The sequence below is a fragment of the Zeus faber genome (assembly GCF_960531495.2).
Source record: "Zeus faber genome assembly, chromosome: 6".
NCBI classification, from domain to species: Eukaryota; Metazoa; Chordata; class Actinopteri; order Zeiformes; family Zeidae; genus Zeus; species Zeus faber.
The window spans coordinates 17141815-17165819 of record NC_137201.1 but is presented as its reverse complement, the minus strand read 5'-3'; the positions used below and the strand labels follow the sequence as shown (position 1 = coordinate 17165819).

Sequence of the window (24005 nt, the reverse complement as noted above, 5' to 3'; positions counted from 1 at the left end):
TAAAAAAAAATGTAATGGATGAGATTTATTGGGTAGTGACTTACTGTATATAGAACCACGGTTTCACACACAGGTTGTTTTACTGAGAGAGTTCTGTGAGGCCTTGTTTCCATTATTGCTGGTATTATTCTATTAGAATGGTTAAAATAAAGGTTGGCCTTATGCACTCGAGGATTAACATTTAAAATGTTCTAAACTGTATAACATATTATTTATGACACAATTATGTATGACATAATCAATTTGTCCAAATGAACAGAGGATCAAATAACATTAATTACATAACCAGTGCATATGTTGTATAGATAATCTGCCAATATAGACAAAACTTAATGATATATAACAGATATAACCTTAAATAACCAAAAATAAAATACAATTTAAAAAAGATGGAAATAAAAAAATTCTGAAAATTATAAGCTCCAAAAATTAAATATACGGTCCTATACGAGGTAAATAGTGACGCAGATAGATGAATGTCCAAAGCTAAAGGTCCTAAAGCTGACATGAAATAGAACCCAAATAATAAACTATAAAGAGATAAATTATGTTAAGGAAGACTGGAAACTAACAAAATGTCATACACACACACACACACACACACACACACACACACACACACACACACACACACATACACTCATGTGCCAGCCACAGTCACATACCTATGTCTGAGCTGTCAAGTGTGTGATGTAGAGTCAAATTATCTCATTCTAAAGGTCCTGACTTGATAGTGTGGCCCTTCGCTCGTAAAATGATCGCAGCTTCTGATCGGCTGAGAATGGAACTAGTATTCTATCCTAATGTAAGTGTAATGTGGATAAGTCAGCTGGCAGATTAGCCTGGAGCTCACAGGTTAGTCCAGCTGTCCGTCCCACGGTTTGCAGTGAGTTCTGAAATGCTGCCGTGATTGTGATGAATTGTGAATGAAAATAATTGTGTTTTAAAAATGAGATTTTATCCCCTTCGCCTCCTCGGCGTTGTGGAAAAAGTGTTTTATTTTTTATTTTGTCCCGTTGTCCTCGCCCTTGACTTTCGTCATTGACTTGACTTACAACACATATTTACGCTCACCTACAATAAAGCCTGCGTCGACCTTGGCCTTGAATGCCACGAGACCCCTCTGTGAACACGCGGGAGCGACAGCGTTCCCGCAGAGCAACACTGAGACCTGCTGCCGCCGGTGTGTCCCGCTGACACGGAGCCGGTCCCCGCGCAAAGCCCCTGGATGAACGAGTGGGTGGGTCCAGACATCAACGCCGTGGGGTCGTTGCAGATCCCACACAGCGATGGTTTCTCCCTGTCCGAGGGCGCACATTTCTTCGGTAAGGTTTTTTTTGTTGTTGTTGTTTTTCTAACACCGTCACAAGGAATACTTTTAAAAAAGGATGTCGAAAAAATGTGACAGCCCAGGTTAATGAGTACCTGCGACAACCTTTGCCCCCCCCCCCCCCGGCGCTTCTCAAGCAAGTGGCAAGTCGCTCCGGTCTGCGACTACTGTTCCAGTGCGTTTACGAGCAGGGAAGGCAGGGTGCATGTATAACTAGAGGCAGGAAAGTAAAACTCAGGGTGAGAGGGGCTGCCGGAGCCGAGAACAGGCCTCAGAACCGAACTCCGTGCGGCGGAGCGCCCTGGGATGGCCATGGTCCACAGCAAGGCTGCGGGAGGTCAGTGCAACGCAACGTGCCGGCGTCGCCATGCGTATCCCGGTCACTTTGACTGACGGGGATTCAATGTTTTACGTTGCTTCTGTTCAGAAACGGCTGAAGGATTCTGGCCGATTTCACACGTTTGAAACCCCAGTTTGTTCGATCCTTTTCGCCGTACGTTAAATGTGGAAATACATGTGTTCATGATTCCGCTTACGTCGTTGAAAAACAGTGACGGTATCAGCGCCGACCAGTAAAACCAAAAGTTTTAAATCTGCTTGTTTGATTGACGCCGCGCAATTTATTCTAAACAAAGGTAAACATTGCAGAGATTCTACATGTAATTTCAACAGGGCCTGTGTGCTCTGTGAATGTCAGTTGTTAATCATTCATGGGTTTACACTAAACTACATTTTTTTCTTGAGTATACTATGCTGTACTCTGCTGTTTTGCTTTCTGTCCTTCTCTTTGTCATATTTAAATGTTGTACGGTAAAATAATGTAGTCTGATGTGTATTCGTGTGCGTCCTTTATTGTTTTGTGGGTTTGTCTTGGGTTTTTAAATACAATGTTATTGCTTTATCATCATTATTAGTATAGTATGGTTTGTATTATCAGTATGATTAATATATTAACACATATATACTTACATTACTTACACATTTATATACCTGTACTATATATAGCTTATATTATATGTATAATGAAATACTGTATAACAGTGCACAGTTCAGACACAATACATTGTTCCCATCATAATTACAGGAATTATTATTCCTTCTCACTTTAGTTTAATTACTAGTTTAATTATCATTTCTTCGGTTATTATTTAACTATGATGCCGCAGTTTTATCGAGGAAAATTCTTCGTACGTACAAATGGACGTTTTGTAGGCGAACACCCACGGCTGCGCCGCCATCTGAGGCCGAGGAGCTTTTAATGGAAACCTCCGGAGCCGGTTTTGATGTCAGCGCTCTCCTGTCGGTTCCCCCCTCAGATATTCTGGCCGACCAGGGGAGTCCTCTGCTACAGGACTCGGACGTCCTGCCCTTCGGCGGCTACGCCGGCTTGCAGTACCCGTCCATGGAGGCGGCCGTGTCCTCCCCGCCGTACTACTCCGGCCAGAGCTACTACCCGCCGTACAGCGGGGACGAGTGGTACTCCCACGCCGGGATGTACGAGCTCCGGAAGGGAGAGCCAGAGATCAGCTACGACGCCGAGATGGAGGAGGAGGAGGAGGAGGAGGCGTCCGCCGGCGTGCCCATCATCTGCAAGAGGATTCGGCACGCAGCCCAAGTGGGGCGGGTGAAGGGCCAGGAGCTGTGCGTGGTATGCGGGGACAAGGCCTCCGGGTACCACTACAACGCCCTCACCTGCGAGGGGTGCAAAGGTGAGAGGAGGGACCCGTATCGACCTGATGCCATGGAAAATACACCACCTGGGATGGGGGTCTGGGGGGCGGGGGGGGACGGTTAAAATGAATTTGCCGATCCTGCGTTGATGGTATGATGGACTAAAATATTATGAATAATATTGGATTGTCAATAATAATAATACATCCGAACGATGTCGCCTGTAAAGAAGAACCAGCTTCGTCAGTTACTTCCATATGATTGTTAGTACACGACGGAGAAGCTTTTCAGAAAATAAGAAATACTTCCAAAACAAGGCGAGAAAACCATTTTTCGTCACTCGGCTCCGCGCAGCGACTGAGAAATCGACATGGTTGCAGCCAACAGCGGCGGATAGTGAGACGTGTTCATTAAATCTTGTTAGCGATCGAACGCGCGAACATCAATAAGGCATTTTCACACTAATTGTCATTACGCCCGGGGCCTGGCTGCGGAGCGATTCGGCTGTGAGGAACATTTGACGAAGCAAAGTGCTGCTGCGACAGACAATTCGTAAGCTGTTGCCAGAGCCAATTAGGATTTCCATCACGTTCTACGATGGCCGTACTTCTGTATACTGCGGTTAATCGGCCAGTAAAACCGGACTTGGATGCCAACCAAGAAGCTACATCTGATAATTGTTTTTTTTTGGTCCTGTTTTAAAGACGTCCTCGGACTCTCACCAAAACCGACGAAATGAAATTCCACATTGAGCTTGTGGCAGGTTGTTCCTCTGCCGCCCACAATAGGTTCGGTCCAAAAGGGCCCACGCGCCCTTGTCCAGCTGCCAGATTGGGTTCCCTCTCAGCTTTCTGCACAAGGGGAACACGAGCTCTCTCCACATTAACGCATGCATGTCCATTATACTTAACGTTCCGTGTCAGAATGTTTAATAACCGCTGGGAAGTTATTCTGCTCCATGTGTGACCCAACACAACTCACCTTAGCTGCCCCGCCCATCCCTAAATACATTATAGCCATATAAACCAAAAACCACACGCTGCAGTCAGCGCCAGGGATTAAAATCTTGGCCATTTCAGTGTTTGTTACTAAGAATCATAAAAAAATAGCATTGCATTTTCTCAGCATATATCCTTAACATTTTTTTTTTTGTTTATTTTCCACCCGGGCTCAGGCTTCTTCAGACGGAGCATCACCAAAAATGCCGTGTACAAATGCAAAAGTGGAGGGAACTGCGAGATGGACATGTACATGCGGCGAAAATGCCAAGAATGTCGACTGAGGAAATGCAAGGAGATGGGCATGCTGGCAGAGTGTGAGTATCGCGACCTGCGGTATGCGGATTTCCGGAATAATCCTAATATTAAAATGATTCATTGGGGAACACAAAGAATTAAAAAAGAAAAAAGCGGTCCGGGGCTGTCTTCTTGCCTGCTTTAGAGCACCCTGAAGCATAGTTGGATTCTAGACCACAAAATAAATTGTCATTTATTTTAACAGAGGAGTGTCTTTTGATACTTATATGGAGAATCAGAAACCAGAAGGAATTAGTCTTGGCAGTGGTCGATGCAGCGATTAACACAATCAGAAATACAGACAAGTAATGTAAAAAAAAAAAAAAAAAAAGCCTTATCAATGTAATACAAGGCAATGCAAGACAGTATACCGTATACGTGAACGTGTATACAGTACCCATGTACCGCTGCGATGCACTAATGTGGCGCTTGCACCCGTCCTCTGTTCTGACGCGCCCGGCTCCATTTCACTGTTGGGGGACGTACGTCAAACACCGAACAATAGAAAAGGCTGGCTTTTGTTGTGGGAGCGAAGCGGTACGGTGAAAACAGTACCCTATGTTTTATATTGTTTAAGGTCGCAAGAACAGTAAAAAAAAATAAAGGTTGCTCCATGCCATGCTTCCGAGAAATACTGAGTAATTCATCAAATGGCTAAGGTAAAAAAAAAAAATTTTTAAAAAGGCAGACGCTGGAAAGAAAATAACATAATTTATTCATTTGTTGTTCTTGATTCTCATCCCACTGAGCAAGTCTTGATATTTGGTTGATTTGAAGCTATTAGTTGGAGATTAGCAGAGGAATTGCTCGTAATTTGGTGCAGGAAATTTGTTATGAATATTGCAACGGGGTTCTTTTATCATGAATCTTTTTTTTATTATTATTCATTTTATTGTTTTTTTATTTCCCCCATTTTCTACCTCCCTGCTGACTTTGGTAAAAAAAATAAAAAATTAAATACGCTCTAAAAAACAGCTGCTTTTTAAGGAATGAAAATGAGAGTAAAAGAGAGAGAAAGAGAGAAAAATATATACATATTTTTTTCAGTTTAGGATTTTAAATTCATTAAAAATACTTTTCTTTTGTATTTCACAGTACAAATGGGATCATAGATCAAACGATATATGTTGTGTGGTTGTAATCACTGTTGAATAAGGGAGTAGGGAGGTGTTTAACTCACAAAGTGGAACCTTCATGGCTGCTCACAGGCCTGCTGACAGAGATCCAGTGTAAATCCAAAAGGCTGAGGAAGAGCACCAAGGCCTCCCCCGGGAGATCCACCGGCGATGAGACGGAGGTGGCCGAGCACAGCGACGGCAAACAGGTCTCTTCCACAACAAAGCTGTCCATGGTGAGAGCGGCCTCTCTGAAGCCAAAAAAATTAAAAAATAAAAAACACAGGAAATATAAAGTAGCAGCTACGGGTACGATGTGCACCCGAGTTTGACAAAGGGTCGGCAATGATCACTTGTGACGATTGTTTTCAAAGACACTTCAAATGGAAAGGTTATACATTTTTTCAGATAAACTCTGTGCGGGTTTCCCAACCAGAAAGATGCTTCAAAAAAGGAGACAAAGAGCGTCATGTAGTTCTTAGAACAGGGCTTCTCAACCCTTTTTGACATATGACCCGTGTTTTTAGGTCCCCAAATTCTCGCAACAACAGCAATTAGAGGGTGTGTGACAAATGTTCTTCTTTTTCCCTTTCCATGATCACTCATTCTACGCGTTAAAATTCACATTCAAGACTATAAGCAACAGACTGAGGCTGATTAAGAATATTTCTTGCTGTATTTTAAAAACTGACAGTTAATTTCCGACAAACTGCAAATATTCCACATTGCATATTAGTAAACTGTTTCGCGTGAATTTGAGTATCACATCAGCTAGGGCTTGCTCGGCTTGTAGAAAAAATATATATCAATCAAAAATCAATGTATCAGTCTGTATCATGTCCTACAACGTATCATATCAAGTGACCCCACGGTTCAATTGTCATTTTACTTGTTATGTGTTAGGCCAGAGATGATAAAACCAATAGATTGCCAATCAACCAATAGAACATATTTGTGAGTGACTTACATGACTAATCATTTTAACCAAAATTTTAAGCTCCATGACATTCCCTCACATATGGTTTACACTCATACACATCCATATTTCATCAGCTGCCTTCATCATTTCAAGAGGATACATCATTCATCATCATTTCATCATCGGCTCTTCAAACAATCTGTTGTTATTTCCCCCCCCCCCCCCCCCCAGGGAAAGGTTGAGCTCACTCAAGAGCAGCAGACACTCTTGAATTTCGTAGTAGACGCATACAACAAACATCGAATTCCTCCAGACATGGCCAAAAAACTGGTATGTTGCAACAAAATTCCAACAAATGACTACAGCAATTGAAAAATTAAAGCCTTTGCAACAAGTCCAGCCTGATTCTCGCCATTGTCTTCTCCATAGCTACAAGAGCAATTCAATGCAGAGGAAAACTTTCTCCTTTTGACAGAAATGGCAACAAGTCATGTTCAAGTTCTAGTGGAGTTCACAAAAAATATTCCAGGTATAGTATTTAAGCATACTTCTTTCGGAATAGATCAGATGTTACTGCATCAAACAAGACATTATGGTCATAACAGCATAAGATGTAGTGTTACTATAGTGTATTGACTGACTACTATGCATTAGACTCAATGACTCAGTTATATTAGGAGGGAATCAGTGAAAAGAGCATCAGTGCAGTCCAGCGGTAGAACTTGATCTATTGGCCTGGCGTGCCGTAACCGAGAACTCACAACTTTTTTTCAGGGTTCCTAACTCTGGACCACGAGGATCAGATCGCCCTGCTGAAGGGCTCGGCCGTGGAGGCCATGTTCCTGCGCTCGGCTCAGGTCTTTACTCAAAAAATGCCTCACGGACACACAGAACTGCTGGAGGGAAGGATACGCAAGAGCGGTAAGTCAACCGGAACGATGTACGATTCACGGAGCCTCCGTGTGATCCTGCGACCCAGACTGGTATGGAAGCTACAGCGTGAAGGATGTTGTATCATCAAATACCACAGTACTAAGAAAGGACATCAGGTCATTTTTGGAGACCCTGCTCATGACCTTTTACGGGCCTTTGGTCACTCCATACAGTACACATGCACAAACTGTACCGGGGCCTACGACGACACTGAAAGTCAGTCTGAAGCCGAGCAGCAAGGTCTAGGTAGGTCTGCTATGAATAATGGATCCAGCCACTGTGTGTGATGCAGCTGGGAGATGTGCGGCCGACCTGTTGATCCCTCGCTAGGTGTAGGTTACACATGCAAGCCGACCTTGACTGGGTAAGATTTCATTCCAATCAGGCGGGTGTCTCGGCATGCGCATTGCTTCCATATGTGCCTTGTATAGGGAAGAGGTTATTAATTGTCTCCCAAACTCAGATGTCACTCTATAGAGGGACATAAAAATAACAATAACTTATACTTAGCCATACGCATAGTGTTATTGTTTAGCAGCATCATGTCACTGAGCTTTGTCGACGGAGCTGCCATGTTTGAGAAGCCATTGTGACAGGCCAGGCTGGACATTTAAATTGACAGCGGCCGAGATGGTGTGTGTGTGTGTGTGTGTGTGTGTGTGTGTGTGTGTGTGTGTGTGTGTGTGTGTGTGTGTGCGTGCGTGCGTGGGTGCGTGTGTGTGCGAGTGTGTGTGTGTGTGTGTATGTGTCTGCCCGCTCACGTCACCGGGTCCCTTTTTCCAGGGATCCAGCGTGAATGGTGGGGATGAGAGATATTCACGCAAAAGGCCAGAGCGGGAGAACAGGGAGCAAAGCTGTCTGAGAGGCTATTCTTCCTTATCGAGACATCAAGGGTACTATTGTCTTCGCTTCTGCCGCTGAGCCACACTGGCATTTCTGAAGGTTCCGGGTGCTCGCTGACGGGCTGGAGCAGGCAGGCACCCGCTGGTTTGAAGGGGGAGCTGTTACACACTTGCAAAAAAAATAAAAACGATGAACTAAAGAAGACTCCTTTAAAAACACTTGATAGAAATGCATTTTGTAATATTTCCATCATGGAACCATATTCTTTTCCCAAGAAGAGGGGGTTTGACTGTGACTATCTGACTGACTGGATTATTTTTAAACCGCTAATATCATACTATACTCATATTCATTTATTTGTGTGTGTGTGTGTGTGTGTGTGTGTGTGTGTGTATTGTACTGTTCCTCATCTTCATTTGCCAATAAGGCCAGAATTTGGGACGTTGCTTCATGGCCTCACACCTTCCTACAGTTAAGGGCATGCATGAAAAATGAATGAAATCGAATCTAATGCCAGTTCTCTACAAATGTATCATATTACAGGTATATCAGAGGAATACATCACACCCATGTTCACCTTCTACAAAAGTATAGGTGAACTGCAGATGATGCAGGAAGAACAAGCTCTTCTTACGGCCATAACCATCCTAACACCAGGTCAGTCACAAGTGTTAAGGCAACTATGGCACTAGGCTTGTATTTCATGTTTCCTCAATCAGCCTCTAAGTACTGTATATTCAATGTGATATGCTACAATGACTAGTTATAAGGAATGGACAAATCGTTAATCATTAACCCATACTGTAGCTTTCAACCGGGCGACCTCGAGGTATTTGCCTGAATGCTCTTCCCTCTGCAGACAGGCCTTACGTGAAGGATCCGCACGCCGTGGAGAAGCTCCAGGAGCCCATGCTGGACGTGCTCAGGAGGGTGTGCTCCCTCCGCCACCCGCTGGAGCCGCAGCATTTTGCCCGCCTGTTGGGCCGGCTCACCGAGCTGAGAACGCTGAACCACCACCACGCGGAGATGCTGACGTCGTGGAAGACCAGCGACCACAAGTTCACGCCGCTGCTCTGTGAGATCTGGGACGTGCAGTGACACAGCGAAGGAGAGGCGGCGAGAGGTTGATTTTGGATTTGTTAATTCAAAGTCGACAATTTTGCGGCCCACGTTGCATTTTCCCGGATACATATGTTAGGATCTCAGACAATTTGCGTCCTATAGTGTATATCATGACTGTGCAGGACTTCCATCTGAGTTGCCAAACTTAAACTAAACTAACTTAAACTACAACAATATATTTTATGTATTGGCTTGTTTAACATATAGTTGACAAATATCGTTTTTTTTTATTATACCAAGGGCTTGATTTCTGATGATATATATATATATATATATTGGGGCAGGCAATTATTTCGACTAGGATTTAGGGATAATATTTTATAATATTTTTATTGAGTAGCTCATACTATGACAGATCTTAAAAATAAAATATTATAAATCAGGACAGCATTGAAATCAGCTCTTAAACTGCACAGTAGAAGACTATTGGCAGGGTATTGACTCCCTACCGTATTTCTTAATTTTACACAGATAGTAGTATTTAATTATGCCTCAAATACTTTGGGGGGGAAAAAAATATCCAAATCCAAACATATCTCCCTCATTCTTTATTGTCTATTACCCTGCTTAAATGGTTTTATCTCAATAAAATGTAGTATAAACTATACTGAAGAAATAGGACTACAGAACTACAGAACAATTGGTTTTTCAATAAAAAAAACCAACTCACAATGTCAAATATGTCAAATACACTGGAAAAAGACACTTGATATCTCTACTTTAATAACTGAGAACATTTTGCAGTAAACATAACATACAATTAGAAATATAATTGTTAGAGCTAAATCCGATTTCTTATAACTAGTAACAAAAGTAGCTATACAATATTTATATAACATGCAATTCCTTTGTATGAATCACTTTACACAAGAAATATAGTTGTTTTTCAAATAAAAGTCATGATATACAAATGGTTTGTTGCTGAAGATTGTGTCCTTAGGCCTTCTAAGAAATACAACAAGAATAGACAAACAGCTCCATCTTGTGGATTAATTTAACAAAACACAGCGGCGGCTCATGAAGTACGTTGTCCATTCATTTAAAGGATTATAATCATGCTCACTCTACGCAAGCAAAGCACCTACTGACTTTTTTTTTTTTTTTTTTTTTGGTCTTTTGTTTTATTTATGCGTACAGTTACTCTGTTAGAACCTTTTGGTGCTTTTGGTGGGGTTTCTGGCGTGCGGCTCTGTGTCAGGGTACACCAGGAAGCCGGTGAAGGTGGTGTACCTCCCCTGGTTACTGTAGACGGCGTAGCGCTCGTCCTGCTGGCTGTACAGCCACACGTTGTCCCCCGGGTGCAGGGACAGCAGCAAGCTCTGGCTCTGCATCTCCCTGCGCTTGGACGTGTCCTCGTCGAACACCATGGCCTGCACCTCTCCGCTGCCCGTCATCAGCTTCACGGACACGGCCCTGCGAGGGTGCTTCCCCACCGTGAACGCAAAGTAATAAGCCCCGGGGTAGCGGCAGGTGAACAACCCTGACGATTTATTGAAATGGCCCCCGATGTTGACGTACTCCACGTCGAAGGTCAGCGGCAGCTTGTCCTGGTGCCTGCCGCTCTGGCCCAGGGCCGTGGACGTCCGCGCCACCGAGAAGGCCGAGCGCGGCTGCTCGAGGGCCTGGCCTCGGTTCCAGTTGTGCTGGGGGTCTCCCTGCGGCAGGCAGTCGGGGTAGGACAGCCCTGGTGGGGACAGGTGGTTGTTGATGTAGCCGGTCGCAGAAGCGTCGGGGTAGACCAGGTAGCCGGAGAAGGTGACGTAGGGACCTGAGTTGCTGTACAGGGCGTACTGGGGACTTTCCTGTAGGAGCAACCACACCGTGTCCATCGCCTTCAGACTAATCATTATGCTTTGGCTTTGGACTTTCCTTCCTTTCTTGCGATAGTCATCGTAGGCAATAGTTTGCACCTCCTCCCCGTTCTTTACAAGTATCACAGACAGCATCTTTTTGGGATACTTTCCCATGGAGTAGGAGAAGTAGTACGCTCCGGGGATCCTGCAGCGGAAGTGACCCGTGCCCGGGTCAAAGTCGCCTCCCATGTTGACCAGGAGCCTGTTGAAGGTCACTGCTTTCTGGCTGCCCCCCACCACACTGTTGGTTCGCGTAGCAGAGAATGCTGATCGCAGGCCGGTGGTCAGCGAGGGGACGTGCAGGGGTGTGACTGACCCCAAACTGATGATCATACTGAATAGATAAGCCAGGTACCAAGGGCTGCTCCACTGAGGCACATCACCTGGAGGATTGAAAGAAAAATTAAAGACCTAGCATCAGTCAATCGGGCCTTCCGATCATTTATTTTCGTTCTTAAATTTGACCGGGCAATTGTAAAGTAGGTTTTGTCCAGAAATAAATCCATTCATACTGTTTATCAAAAGCATGAATTATTTTATGTGAATTGTGCCCTTCACTAATACCTCGAACAGGCCTAATGCCAAAGCCACACGTGTTGGTTGAGTACCAGAACTGACTGAGGAAATTTGTCTCAGCTTTGTTAGAACTTAAATTTAACACGCAACAGCCCCCCTAATTCAGCTGATATTGTCTGTTCTCTATGTGCACTGAGAGACTGGACTAGATTAGCTGCTGGTTCATCTGTTCCTGTGTGCAAGAACAATGGACATTTTCCGAGCGTTGGTGAGGTCGGGCAGAAGAGAAGAGGTTTTTTTTGACAAATCTTAGTACACATTTTAAAAATATAAACCCAGAGTGTTGTCTATTTTTTAAATAAATATTGTCGGGCACTGTGGTCATTAACAGTATTACTTATTATTTGGGATTGTGAAAAAGAACGTATAGCATTTCAAAATAAAATTCATATACATATGTAATATATATAATATGGGGTTGTTGTTTTTTCTATAGAATATTGTTTGAACATGTGAAATTTATGACAAATTATTTATATTTATTTGATAAAAAAGTATATACATATTTTAGCCCTCGTATACAAACACAATACACACATTTTTATTGTACTTGCATTTTTTTTTATATACATGTAAGGTGCTGGGTCCTGATGAAATAGGACTCTGACAAATCAGAGTTCTAGAATGCCGCCGGGGGACTAATGGATGTTTTAAACGGTTTTATGAATGATTGTCACTAAATGAGAGGAAACATGAGGGAAAGCAACATGGACTGTAATTACAGACTTGGATTTCAACCTGGTTCTTTTCACCTGTGGCCTGTAACGCACATATTTCACTACGCGGCAATGATAGTTAATCAGCTCGAACAAGTTATTCATTTGTTAGAGCAGCAGGCCAGCAGTGCCAATACCAAGTGTACATGAGGTTTTACACCGTTATGCACACTTGGTATGTAACAAAATGACAAAAGACGTTCAAATGTATTGTGAACTCTAACATACTCTCTTTGTTTATTGGAATAGGAGATCATCTGTGGTTAACATGATGTAATATACACTATATTATACTATAACTCTAGTCCCGTGTCCTGTGATTAAAAAACGCACACAAACAAATCATTATCACCCAACACTCATGTAATCGATATAACTTCAATGTATTCTCCGAGGCTTGATCTTGGACGGAATAAAACAAAAGTGAAACGTACCGGTTGGTCGGTGTCGGTGCAGGGGTTGCATGTCTGCGGTCGGCTGGACTCCTTCCTCCCTGCGGCGCCTGTGACTCTGCGCTGCTGCTGCTGCTGCTGCTCTAAGCGGCCACGCGTGGACGCCTCCTGTCTGCGGGGGTCTGGTCTGGGAGGGGCTCCGGCCTCCCACGGCATCTGCGGGGCCGCCGTGACCCGGAGAGGAGCGAGGCGGCCCCGTCCTGCGCGACATGCCCACCCTGACTCCCGCCGCCTCACCGTCCTTTTCCCTTGTTTAAAAGGATTGTTTCGTCGTTTGTTAGTGCTGTTGTCGTTGTTGTTGTTTTGTCTGTTGTTATTGTTTGTGGTGGTTGTTTTGTCTGCTGTTGTTGTTGATTGTTGTTGTTTTGTCTGTTGTTGCTGTTGTTGTTGTATGTTGTTGTTGTTGTAGTTTGTTGCTGTATGTTGTTGTTGTCTAATGATGTTGTTTGTTGTTGTCTGATGTTGTTGTTTGTTGCTGTATGTTGTTGTTGTTTAATGATGTTGTTTGTTGTTGTCTGATGTTGTTGTTGTTTGTTGCTGTATGTTGTTGTTGTTTAATGATGTTGTTTGTTGTCTGATGTTGTTGTTTGTTGCTGTATGTTGTTGTTGTTTAATGATGTTGTTTGTTGTTGTCTGATGTTGTTGTTGTTTGTTGCTGTATGTTGTTGTTGTTTAATGATGTTGTTTGTTGTTGTCTGATGTTGTTGTTTGTTGCTGTATGTTGTTGTTGTTTAATGATGTTGTTTGTTGTTGTCTGATGTTGTTGTTGTTTGTTGCTGTATGTTGTTGTTGTTTAATGATGTTGTTTGTTGTCTGTTGTTGCTGTTGTTGTTGTATGTTGTTGTTGTTTGTTGCTGTATGTTGTTGTTGTCTAATGATGTTGTATGTTGTTGTCTGATGATGTTGTTTGTTTTTGTCTGATGTTGTTGTTGTGTGTTGTTGTTGTCTGATGATGTTGTTTGTTGCCATCTGATGTTGTTGTTGTTGTATGTTGTTGTTGTTTGTTCCTGTATGTTGTTGTTGTCTAATGATGTTGTTTGTTGTTGTCTGATGTTGTTGTATGTTGTTGTTGTCTGATGATGTTGTTTGTTGTTGTCTGATGTTGTTGTTGTATGTTGTTGTTGTTGTTGTTGTTGTTGTTGTCTGATGATGTTGTTTGTTGTTGTCTGATGTTGTTGTTGTATGTTGTTGTTGTTGTTGTATGTTGTTGTTGTTGTTGTTGTTGTATGTTGTTGTTGTTGTTTACTTCTAACTCGCCTCGGTCGGTTGGTGCGACACCACGTGTCGCCGTGTGCCCGCTCAGGCCGATGAGATCAGACAAACAGAGCGGGCGAGATGCAGTGCAACCGGTGGAACACAAACATAAATACCATCACAAATCGAACTCTTAACAACGTTTTCTCGGCGAGCTCGGAACCGGGTCCCGGGCCTCCGGTGTCGGGGAGGATGACGTAGCAGACCGGAAGTCGCGTCTGCCGCTGTCAATGCCGACGGAGTGAAGAAGGCGCACGGAGAGCCACAGCTAAACCCCGCGAGAGACAAGATGGCAATTCTGCCCCGTAGGATCACCAAGGTAATGCTTACACCGTCTTGAACTGCGGCACTATTGATTTTTTTTTTTATTTTGACGGGGCGAGGGGAAGGCTTCTTGTCGTCATGCGCGATTATTGCGCACCGCTCACCGCCACACCGGCTTATTTCAATCGATAGTTAGGAGGTTCCCAGCTAGCATGCTAACGCTAGCTAGCCGTCGCTAACATCCACTCCCTCCGCGGACAGGAAGGCTCAAGGTGCGATCCGCGGGCAGTGTCCATCTGAAATAACACTGTTTTACACTAGCGCTGACCCCCCAGTCTCTTTTTTAAGACGAGGTTCATGATTAGAATAAAGGCATTAATTGAGTAGAAACACAAAGTGCTACTGCAGACTTCTCCGCAAGGCCTTGGGGCTGTGTGGGCCGTGACACTGATCAACCAGCAGTGTCACGCAAGGATGAACATCTAAACGTTCAGTTGTTATCTTGTTACCTTTAAAAACGCGATTCCATCCCGCCGACGAAGTCTACTGGTGCCTCGCTGCAATTATTTGCTTCGGTTAAGTCTTCTCAAGTTGAACATAGAGGAATGGATATGTATATGGGTACTTTATACAACCCCGGAAGGAAATGGCAGCGTTGGAGCAGATCACATCAAAACAATAGACGATAACAATAATATGAGAATTGAAAATAGAAAATATTGGCTATATATATCTATCTATCTATATATATATATCTATATATCTATATATATATCTATATATATATATAGATATATATAATATTAACCTCAAAATTAACCAAAGATGGCAGTATGCAATACATCAAACGGCAGGGCAAACAAACAAAACAACAAACAAAAATTTAATTTTTTGGCAATATACAATAAACCAAAACAATTACAATAAACCTCTCCATCGACAATTCACACACACTAAACTAAACTACTAAACGGCTCAAGATTGCATACATATATAGAATAAAAGCTTTACCTATGGTGTGTGTGTAACAGGGTGGAAAACAATGTTATAACAATATCACATATACAGTATAGCAACATATACAGTATAGCCAAAGATTAGTGTTTTAATCTTTGGCCATACTGGGTGATCTGAGTCACAAAGGCAGATGCCTGTGTGACTCAGATCACCCAGGTCAAACTAGCCAGAAGAGGAGTCGTATTATTGCAGCAGAAAATACGTCCGAGAGCGCTCCTTTAAGCACGCAGTTGTCTAAGTCTGTTGCTGAAGGAGCGTCACTGCTTTGTCACGGTGCCGTTGTGTAAGGGGTGGGAGCTGGCCACCTCCTCAACAGAGTCCAGGGTGACATTGTTATGAAATTCCCTTGCTGATCTGACCATTAGATGTAATGTACAGCTGTTACTTCCCTCATCCAGATAGTGATTCATGGTGTCATCACAAAGTTACTGGGTATACTATAATTGTTTTTTTTAATACATTCTGTGTTATTCATTACATGGTCATTTTGCTGATGCTTTTGTCCAAAGCGACTTACAATAAGTACATTTGCCACAGTATCAAACGAACTGTATGTCACAGTCAGCTAAACATTCTCTGGAAACACCCAGTGCTAGAAGAGTAAGAGAGTTTGTTTTTTAGTTTTATTGTAATGCAAGGGAAACGGGGAAAGAAGGGTGGGATTGGGGGGTCATTTCACCATTGGAGTGCCTGAAGGAGCTAAGAGAAGAGTCCCGACTGGGATGAACAACCCTTGAGACCATGTAGCAGCGGAGGAGCGAGGTGGCCTGCAAGGTGAAGGCGTGAACGAGTCAGTCTGGAACCTGGCCAGTAATGGGAGAAATGGAGGAGCAGTTCGATGCACAGCCTTTTAGGAGATCACCAGCGTCTTAAATTCCAAGTGCCCCGAAAGTATAAGTAATCTCAAAAGCCCACGCATGCACAATCTATTAATCTATTCAATACTATAGGCTCGCACAGTGGTTCCCAACTATGGGGTCTGGGGGCCACCAGGGGACCTTCAAGAGTTTCCAGGGGCTCCTCATCAAAAAGATTAATATTTAAACTTCACCGTTGGCACCATTCAATAATATAACACACTGTTTACCAATACTAGTTTATCCTACTCTCATTGTTATATCCATAACTGTAATATAGACAGTTATGGAAGTTTGGACTAAATCATTTCTCACAATAAAAAAACAAAACAAAAACTCATCACTGACATTTCAATAGACTACAAAACGTAGACAAGCTCTTCGGAGGAATTGGCATGGTTTACAGGCTGCTCTTATCACTGTTTTGCCGTCATGTGTAACTGAATTATTTAGTTGGTAAAACTCAATTAAAGGTGTGTTATTCTTTAAAGTGAGCAAATGAGATTAATTACTTTACTGTCAGATATGGACCATACAGTATATCAATATTAAAATGATGCTCCAGAATCTTTTACGTTATCACTATGTTCTACTTGCCTGTGATGTTAACTGATGATTGATTTCTATTTTAATCCTAACCCCCAATTCACACCAAAAGTGTCACGTCAGCGGCACGTCAACACTTCTTATACGGTGCCATGTTAATCACTGTTGCAATTCAAGCCGTCAGGCAAGCAACTAGAAGAAATCAAGTGCCTCGCGTCATGCTGCGAGGCTCCCAAACCCCTCATGTTTTTTCACACCTCAGCTCTATTTTTCCAAGCTCCATGCATAAACTGGACCGTACATTTCCATAAATGTCCATTCAAAAGTTGTGTGTGTGCGTGTGCGTGCGTGCGTGCGTGCGTGCGTGCGTGCGCACGCGCAAACACTTGATTCCAAAGCAGGTGTGTAAATGGATAAGGATAAACATCATGAACTACTGAGGATCCCTTTTAAAAATATACAAAAAGGACTGGCTGAATCTTATTAAGAAATGTTTATGTTATTACTAGCTAGTGGTGAAACCATGGGTTTTACAGATGGATTAACCTGTTAATCGTACAGTGGGTCAGCTATAGATTAAAAGTGGTGGGAAACGGTGGGCAGGCTGGGAACTGGTCTTCACAGGCACAGCGGCTGAGCCCTCTAAGCGTGCGACTGGGACTGGGAGCCCCTCTCTTGTCTGTGTTTTCACTGCATGGTTTTGTCTGTGGGCTATCTGAAGCATTTCAGGAATCCTGCTCCCAACTGCATTTAGAGAAACTGGAAAGACTGGACTGTTGTTCAGCATTATTTTTTATGTAGGTTCTTTCATAATCTTTGCTTTATCCTAATGTTAATGGAAAAAGTGAGAGGGGACATACACGTTGGTGGTAAATTTGCTTTTGGTAGATTTCTTTTGTATTGCAATTCGGTTACAAAAAAGTCAAGGCCTTATTGTAATAATTAATTGTTTAGCTTTACCTCATTTTGAAAAGTTATAAATGGGATGTTGACCGAAATATTCTCTTCGTAGTCAAGTCAATGGTTTACAACCATATTTGTGGTTCACACAATGGCATCAGTGTCACACTGATGTGGATTCACACCCTATTAAAATATCTCTGTGCTGGTAACTCTGTTTGCATACCTCTTGTCATATCAGGGGCCTGCTCCCCCGTCAGACTGTGTGTATCTGCAGATCACTTGGCTGTAACGGTGCTGATAGTAGACGGCTGCAGTTGTTGATGAGAATGGAAGTAATGGTCTGCTGTGGCGTGATGGCTGGCCAAGTGTCACGTCTAATGCGCTGCACAGAGTAGACTGTTTGGATATTCAGCTGTGACTGACCGCAGCAGCACAAGCTACCCAACCTCCATGTGAAGGGAAAAAAAGCCAAGCACACAATGAACTACAATTATGAATACTGGTGTTGCAGTAATAACACCTGAAAGTCTATTGACAAAATCCCATGCCTTCTGTTATTAGGAAATAAATTAAGAACAGAAAACTGACCTTCAAATCTAGGTAAGGATGAGGCTTATTGTTGTCCCCCCCCCCCCCCCCCCCCCCCAGTGCATTCAACTTCCAAAGGCAACAAGAATAAGCACAGTGATGGCGCAATATCAGCTAAGCTCTGTTCTCAGCTTTCTTATCCTACCAGATTTTGTTTTTATCCTCAGTCTTGGAGAGTTCAGGGTCTGTCTGGAATCACAAGAGCTGCCTTAGAGCAGCAACAGGTTTCATAACAGGTTTCATAACACCAGTGTTTCCGCCTCATTAAAGTAGCAGCACATTGACAGAGCAACAGCACCACCACCACAACAGCAGGAGGAAGTACATCACGATGTGGAAACATTTCCATCTGATTTTTATTTACTAATTTAATATACAAAAGTGGGTGTGTGGAGGGTACACACACATAAGTTAGGAGCGATGGGGCACAATTGGGCCTAATGTGATGTATTTTAAAATGGTTATTTCGTTTTACGTTCCTTACGGAACAAAACGAGTCTGTATGGAATGAAACCGTGCGTAATGGGGACACTTTCTCTGTGACTCTCTACCCGATCGACCCTCCATACGTTATGCACAGAAAATAATCTTAACAAGTCTACGAGTCGAGCCCTGTTGCTCCGTACCCCATTCCCACACTGTTTTTAGTTGTTTTATTTGGAGGGTGGGGGCTCGGCTCTAAATTAATGAAATTCTACTAAAAGAATGACGGTGGCGGTAGTGGGCAAGTAATGTAATCGGTGTATGCCTGAACACTGTAACACCCATAACCTCGGCAACCCTAATGTGAACAGCCAAACAAAAAAATCGGATTTGAGCAATAAATCCAAATTGAGCACTAAGGCTTGCAGTGTGAACGTAGCCTTTCATATGTGGTCCTTAATCTGATACAGGTCTGATTTATTGCAGTGTGACCTCAGTCTGAACAATCTAATTGGAATTCATGCAACTTTTACGTCACTTTAGAGCAGGGGTTCCCAACCTTCTTATTATCACTCATGGAACTCATGGCACAAAAAGCTTGTGGTGTGTTGGAGTGTCTCCCTGTTAGTCATGGAGGAAAATAAATACATTAAATACATATACAATAAAATACAATTAGGGTCATGCAAAAAAAGTAGCCCTGTGTTTTGAGAACAAACTCGGAATTCCGCCCCAGACTTCAGGACTGGTGGGCAGTGCGGGGTGCACCACGGCCACCCACCACCATTAAGCAGCACGAAACAACAAAAAAGCACCGTGCCCCTGTCTGGACTCAAAGATTTCACCTGCTAGTTTGAGCCCAGTTGCAGGTCCCACACCGCCGACAACCACGGATTTGCCCGCCATGTTTACTTCCACGTGACATCTTTGTTAATTCTGCGCATGCGGGTCAGTTCAGGACCGTGACCAGTTCACACTGGAATCTGATATTGGCCACATAAAAAATTCACAAAAAATAATGTGAATGTTAATATCACTCATGATAGCGACACTTCACCAGACCAGGGTTTGCGGGGCTGGGGGCGTGCATATTCATAGTCATATTCGGTTGAACATGCTTGGAGGACTCGCACCCCCACACCCCACAATTTTAACTGCAATTGCCAACAGCACACATTGAGCACTGGGGACTTCCGGGGTGGCAGGGCGCTGGTGGGTTGATGTGGAGGTCTGGTTAACCAGGGGGCGACTGGATGGGCCCCCTGCTGGCTGAGTTCAGGTCCTGGAGACTTGCGTCTGGTGCTAGATGGCTGGATGCTGCAACCCGGTGGGGCTGTGGAGAGTGCCGCCGGGTGCCTTCAGGGGCCCCTTGGAGGCTGCTTGCTGTCGTGCTGTGGGTTGGGTTACGGGAGGCGGCTGTCGGCCTTTGCTCCCGCTGCGTGGCTGCCCTGCAGCGAGTGCCGTGGGTGGTGGAGGGCCTACATATCCGGTGGCCTCGCGGTGCTGAGCACACTTGGCTACGTGCTCGGGGCTCGTGGCTGGATGGGGTGTCTGGCTGGTTGCAGTAGGGCAGGCCTCGCCCTTGCTCAGGGCGTTGACGGGCATTGGGGCCCTGCCGACTTGCCACAAGAGGGTAGGGCAGGGCGGGCGTCTTGCAGGGTGGGCGGTTCAGGCGGGGTGTCAGTCTGTTGGCACGGAATTTTTTTGTCCTCCCTATTGACATACATGAGGAGGACAAAATATTAGAAACACGTGTGAATATAAAGCAGCTAAGTACAACACCACCGCCACCAATTATGGTAAAACATAATTAAATTAACACTTCTATGACAGCGTAAAAAATCCTGAACACAATAGGCAATGTTAAGCAAATTTTATGGCTGAGCTGGTGTGTTAGAGTTGGTTTGTACGGGTGTACCTAATAGGTAGAACGGTAGGTTAGGTGGATGCAGAACAGAATAAATAACTGGATGTTGCATACTTTCCTTCTTGTATTGTATGATCTTAGGTATATATTTTTTTAGCAACTTTAAGTGTTTTTCTTCATATAAAATAATTTAATGTATCAGGTACCTACCATACCAAAGCCCAAACTAATGCTAATTTCACATGGAACGCGTTGGAGGAAGAATATTTTTTTACATTTTGCCATCCTCCCCAACGGCTACAGCCGGATGTGACGTGGCTACCTTACAGGGGTGGAGAAAGCAAGGGGCCGACTCTACTATGCATGTCTGCTGCAGCTGCCAGAGATTTTGCGCTGTAGTGACGGACGTTTTCGCTGGAATATCGCACTTAAATGGATTAAATAAAAACCGTGGCTTTATATGAAAGTTGTTTTGTTCTATTTATTAATTGCATGAAGGCTGCTTGGAAGCAGATGTAGGCTCTGGACGTGGTGGTGGCGCAGTTGTTCCGGTGAAGTTGCAGCTCCAGGTTATTACTTATATAATAATATAATTAAATATGAATAATTAATAAAAGAAGGGCTTCTATTGCCGGTGGAAACCAGGTGATCAACCATTGATCACTCAGTTAAATGATCACTGAACTACCAGGAAAAACATCTCTATAGATACGCTCTCTCTCGAAGCCGCATAACAATATCCATAATGCAAAATAATCCATTGTCGAACCTGCTTGGAGATGAATATGATGTATAGCCTGCTTGTGTAAAGTTAACTAACTAAAGTTAATGACTATGTTTTGGAGGGAATTCAACATTAATTTAAGTTTGCAGTAAAAAGCTGCATTTTTATAGCTACATCCAGTACTAACATGATTTTAGTTCTAAGTAAATTATTTTTACAACTAAAAATAATGTAGTTGTTTAGTCTTTGTACAACACCATAGAAACCTATCGTCACGTTTTGCCGTGGTGCCTCCCCTCCGCTCCCCGTAGCATTCAGAAAGAGCCATTTGCCGTTTGTGAGTCGGCATAACCTGCCTTCCTCCTAACGTGTGTGTGTGTGTGTGTGTGTGTGTGTGTGTGTGTGTGTGTGTGTGTGTGTGTGTGTGTGTGTGTGTGTGTGTGTGTGTGTGTGTGTGTGTGTGTGTGTGTGTGTGTGTGTGTGTGTGTGTTTCCCAGGAGACCCAGCGTTTGCTTGCGGAGCCTGTCCCAGGCATCAGGGCGGAGCCGGACGAGGGGAACGCTCGCTACTTCCACGTGGTCATTGCAGGGCCGCAGGACTCGCCTTTCGAGGGGGGCACGTTTAAACTTGAACTTTTTCTCCCCGAAGAATACCCAATGGCAGCTCCGAAAGTACGCTTCATGACCAAAATATATCACCCCAATGTAGACAAACTAGGGAGAATATGTCTAGACATTTTGAAAGGTAAGATACAAAAATCGCTTACTAATATTTTTGTTGACACACCGCTCCCCCTGTGCCACCAATTTGCTCCTGATTTATGTTTGGGGTTGTGACGTGATGTTTTTTTTTTGTGGTGAAGGTAATTCTTTCTGTGATGTTATAACGTAATGGAGGGTTTGCCAGTTTAATGTTGCTCAAAAGGCCTACGGACTTTCCACCTTTGAACTCACCCAAGCGACGCGCCACTGCTGCAGCGTACCCGGATGGAAAGTTTTATTCCCGTCTTCCTTTACGGCCCGACTTGTTTTGAAGTCGCATTCGCTTTCCACTCCCTCAGTGTCCTCTGCATCCCCTGTTTTGCAGATAAGTGGTCTCCGGCCCTGCAGATCCGTACAGTGCTGCTATCAATCCAGGCATTACTAAGTGCACCCAACCCCGATGATCCCTTAGCAAACGACGTTGCGGAGCAGTGGAAAACCAATGAAGCTCAAGCCATAGAGACAGGTGAGATGTGTTCATTTTGAGCATCCAGGCTCAGAAAAGTCATGAAGACACCGCTCACCTCCTTCCTGTTTCCCGGTGTATTTTTCGATTTTGCGGTTGATCACTGAATCCTTATATTTTCGGTAGTAATACGACATCACGTCTTATTAGTACACCATGGATAATGAAGCGTGTGAATAATCTCGACGTGTCATCTGTGTTTTCTTCTGCTTAATCCATCCACTTTGCTTTGTGTATTTTTGTTTGTTTTTTTTGCAGCGAGGAGTTGGACCCGGCTTTACGCTCGGAACGACATCGAGGTGTAGAGCGGCGTTAGCGGGCAAAATAAATAAAATGGAAGTCGAGTGTGAACACAGCTCCTTATGTTCTGCCAAGACCTCTCCCTTCTCCATTTGTGTTCAAAGGACACCGTCTTCATTATAAAACAAACATTAAGGAATATACTGTAAAGGAAAAAAAAAAAAAAGAAAAGAAAAAAAAAAAGACAACTGCTGATAATTGGTGATTTAAATGCACACCAGAAAAGCGACTGTTTTTTTTGTTCAAATTCACTGCTGTCAAGCATTTTAGATATACTCGCCTGGCTCTCTTTGTCCTTGGAATTGGGGAGGCTTCCGCTGTCCCCTGCTTCAGCGATCTTGTTTATGGAAGACTGTGACGTGTCCATTTCCCACTTTTTCTTAACGGCGGGGACGGGGTGGGGGTGGGAGGGTCTTATGAGTATGGTATACCTTTTTTTACTTTTTACTTTTATTTTCTCGCGAGGCCATTTGTAAATGGAAAAAAGGCAGCGGCTTACTTGCCCCTTTTGTAGATGCGCCGCGAGAGTCGCAACGCGGTTTTTGGTGCTGACGGATCGCAGCGGGAAACGACAGCCGTCCCAGCTCTCCTCCTTTTTAATTTAATCTTCAGCGCTGAAGACAAAGTAACATGACGTGGAAACGAAACTGAGCCCGCCTCTATCATATTGATTTCTGCAAATGCTGTCCGTGTAGACCTTATCTAGGCTTGTGATCAGTGTGAGGCTTTTGGCAAAAAGGGTGGGTGGGGGGTGGGGTTTGTAGGGTGGAGGTTGTTTTAGGATATCTATGTTTTGTTACCATATCTGGTCTTCTATTACATTTGTATCTCTCCCGCTCTTACCTGACTAATTATGTTTGCCTTCTCTGTCCATCATCGCAGGCTAGCTAGAGCTCTAGGGTTTTCTTCCTCCCCGTGACATTCGTTTCAGGAAAACGCTTGCATTTCGGCCGTCGACTTTTCCCCCCCGATTATTTGCGCATGAGGCCGGCGATGGGGGTTTGAGGGAACGACTTGTCAAGAGGTACCAGGTTTTTGCAGGATCAAACTCCATGAGATCAGTGAAGGCGCTGCGTCTCATCATTCGCCCACTGATCTTTGATTGGAATGTCTGTATTAAAATTCGCTGTTTGTAAATTCATTCTTTCCGTTCATCTGGGGAGGAAATGTTTTCTGCTTTCAGAGTGCTGTGGAAACAGTCCCCCTGCAT

The 24005-nt window shown here is 43.8% G+C and overlaps 3 protein-coding genes across 3 annotated transcripts; 2 read left to right on the top strand and 1 right to left on the bottom strand.

Moving 5' to 3' along the window:
- Positions 1–1228: 1228 nt before the first annotated feature.
- Positions 1229–9204, top strand: nr1h4 (nuclear receptor subfamily 1, group H, member 4; the record flags this gene model as incomplete). The annotated part of the gene is made up of 9 exons (XM_080002119.1): positions 1229–1325; positions 2647–3039; positions 4176–4316; positions 5505–5647; positions 6562–6660; positions 6760–6859; positions 7105–7251; positions 8650–8763; positions 8966–9204. The coding sequence occupies 9 exons, from the start codon at positions 1229–1231 to the stop codon at positions 9202–9204; spliced, it is 1473 nt and encodes a 490-aa protein (XP_079858245.1).
- Positions 9205–9723: 519 nt separating this feature from the next.
- c1qtnf13 (C1q and TNF related 13) lies at positions 9724–14885 on the bottom strand. Its single transcript, XM_080003063.1, has 3 exons — positions 14853–14885; positions 12808–13073; positions 9724–11464 (listed from the first exon to the last, which is right to left on the bottom strand). Exons 2-3 carry the CDS (start codon positions 13034–13036, stop codon positions 10374–10376), a joined length of 1320 nt encoding a protein of 439 aa, XP_079859189.1. The 5' UTR covers positions 13037–13073; positions 14853–14885; the 3' UTR covers positions 9724–10373.
- ube2na (ubiquitin-conjugating enzyme E2Na) lies at positions 14161–23528 on the top strand. The gene is made up of 4 exons (XM_080003064.1): positions 14161–14398; positions 21766–22012; positions 22355–22495; positions 22754–23528. Exons 1-4 carry the CDS (start codon positions 14369–14371, stop codon positions 22798–22800), a joined length of 465 nt encoding a protein of 154 aa, XP_079859190.1. The 5' UTR covers positions 14161–14368; the 3' UTR covers positions 22801–23528.
- The last annotated feature ends 477 nt before the right edge of the window (positions 23529–24005 follow it).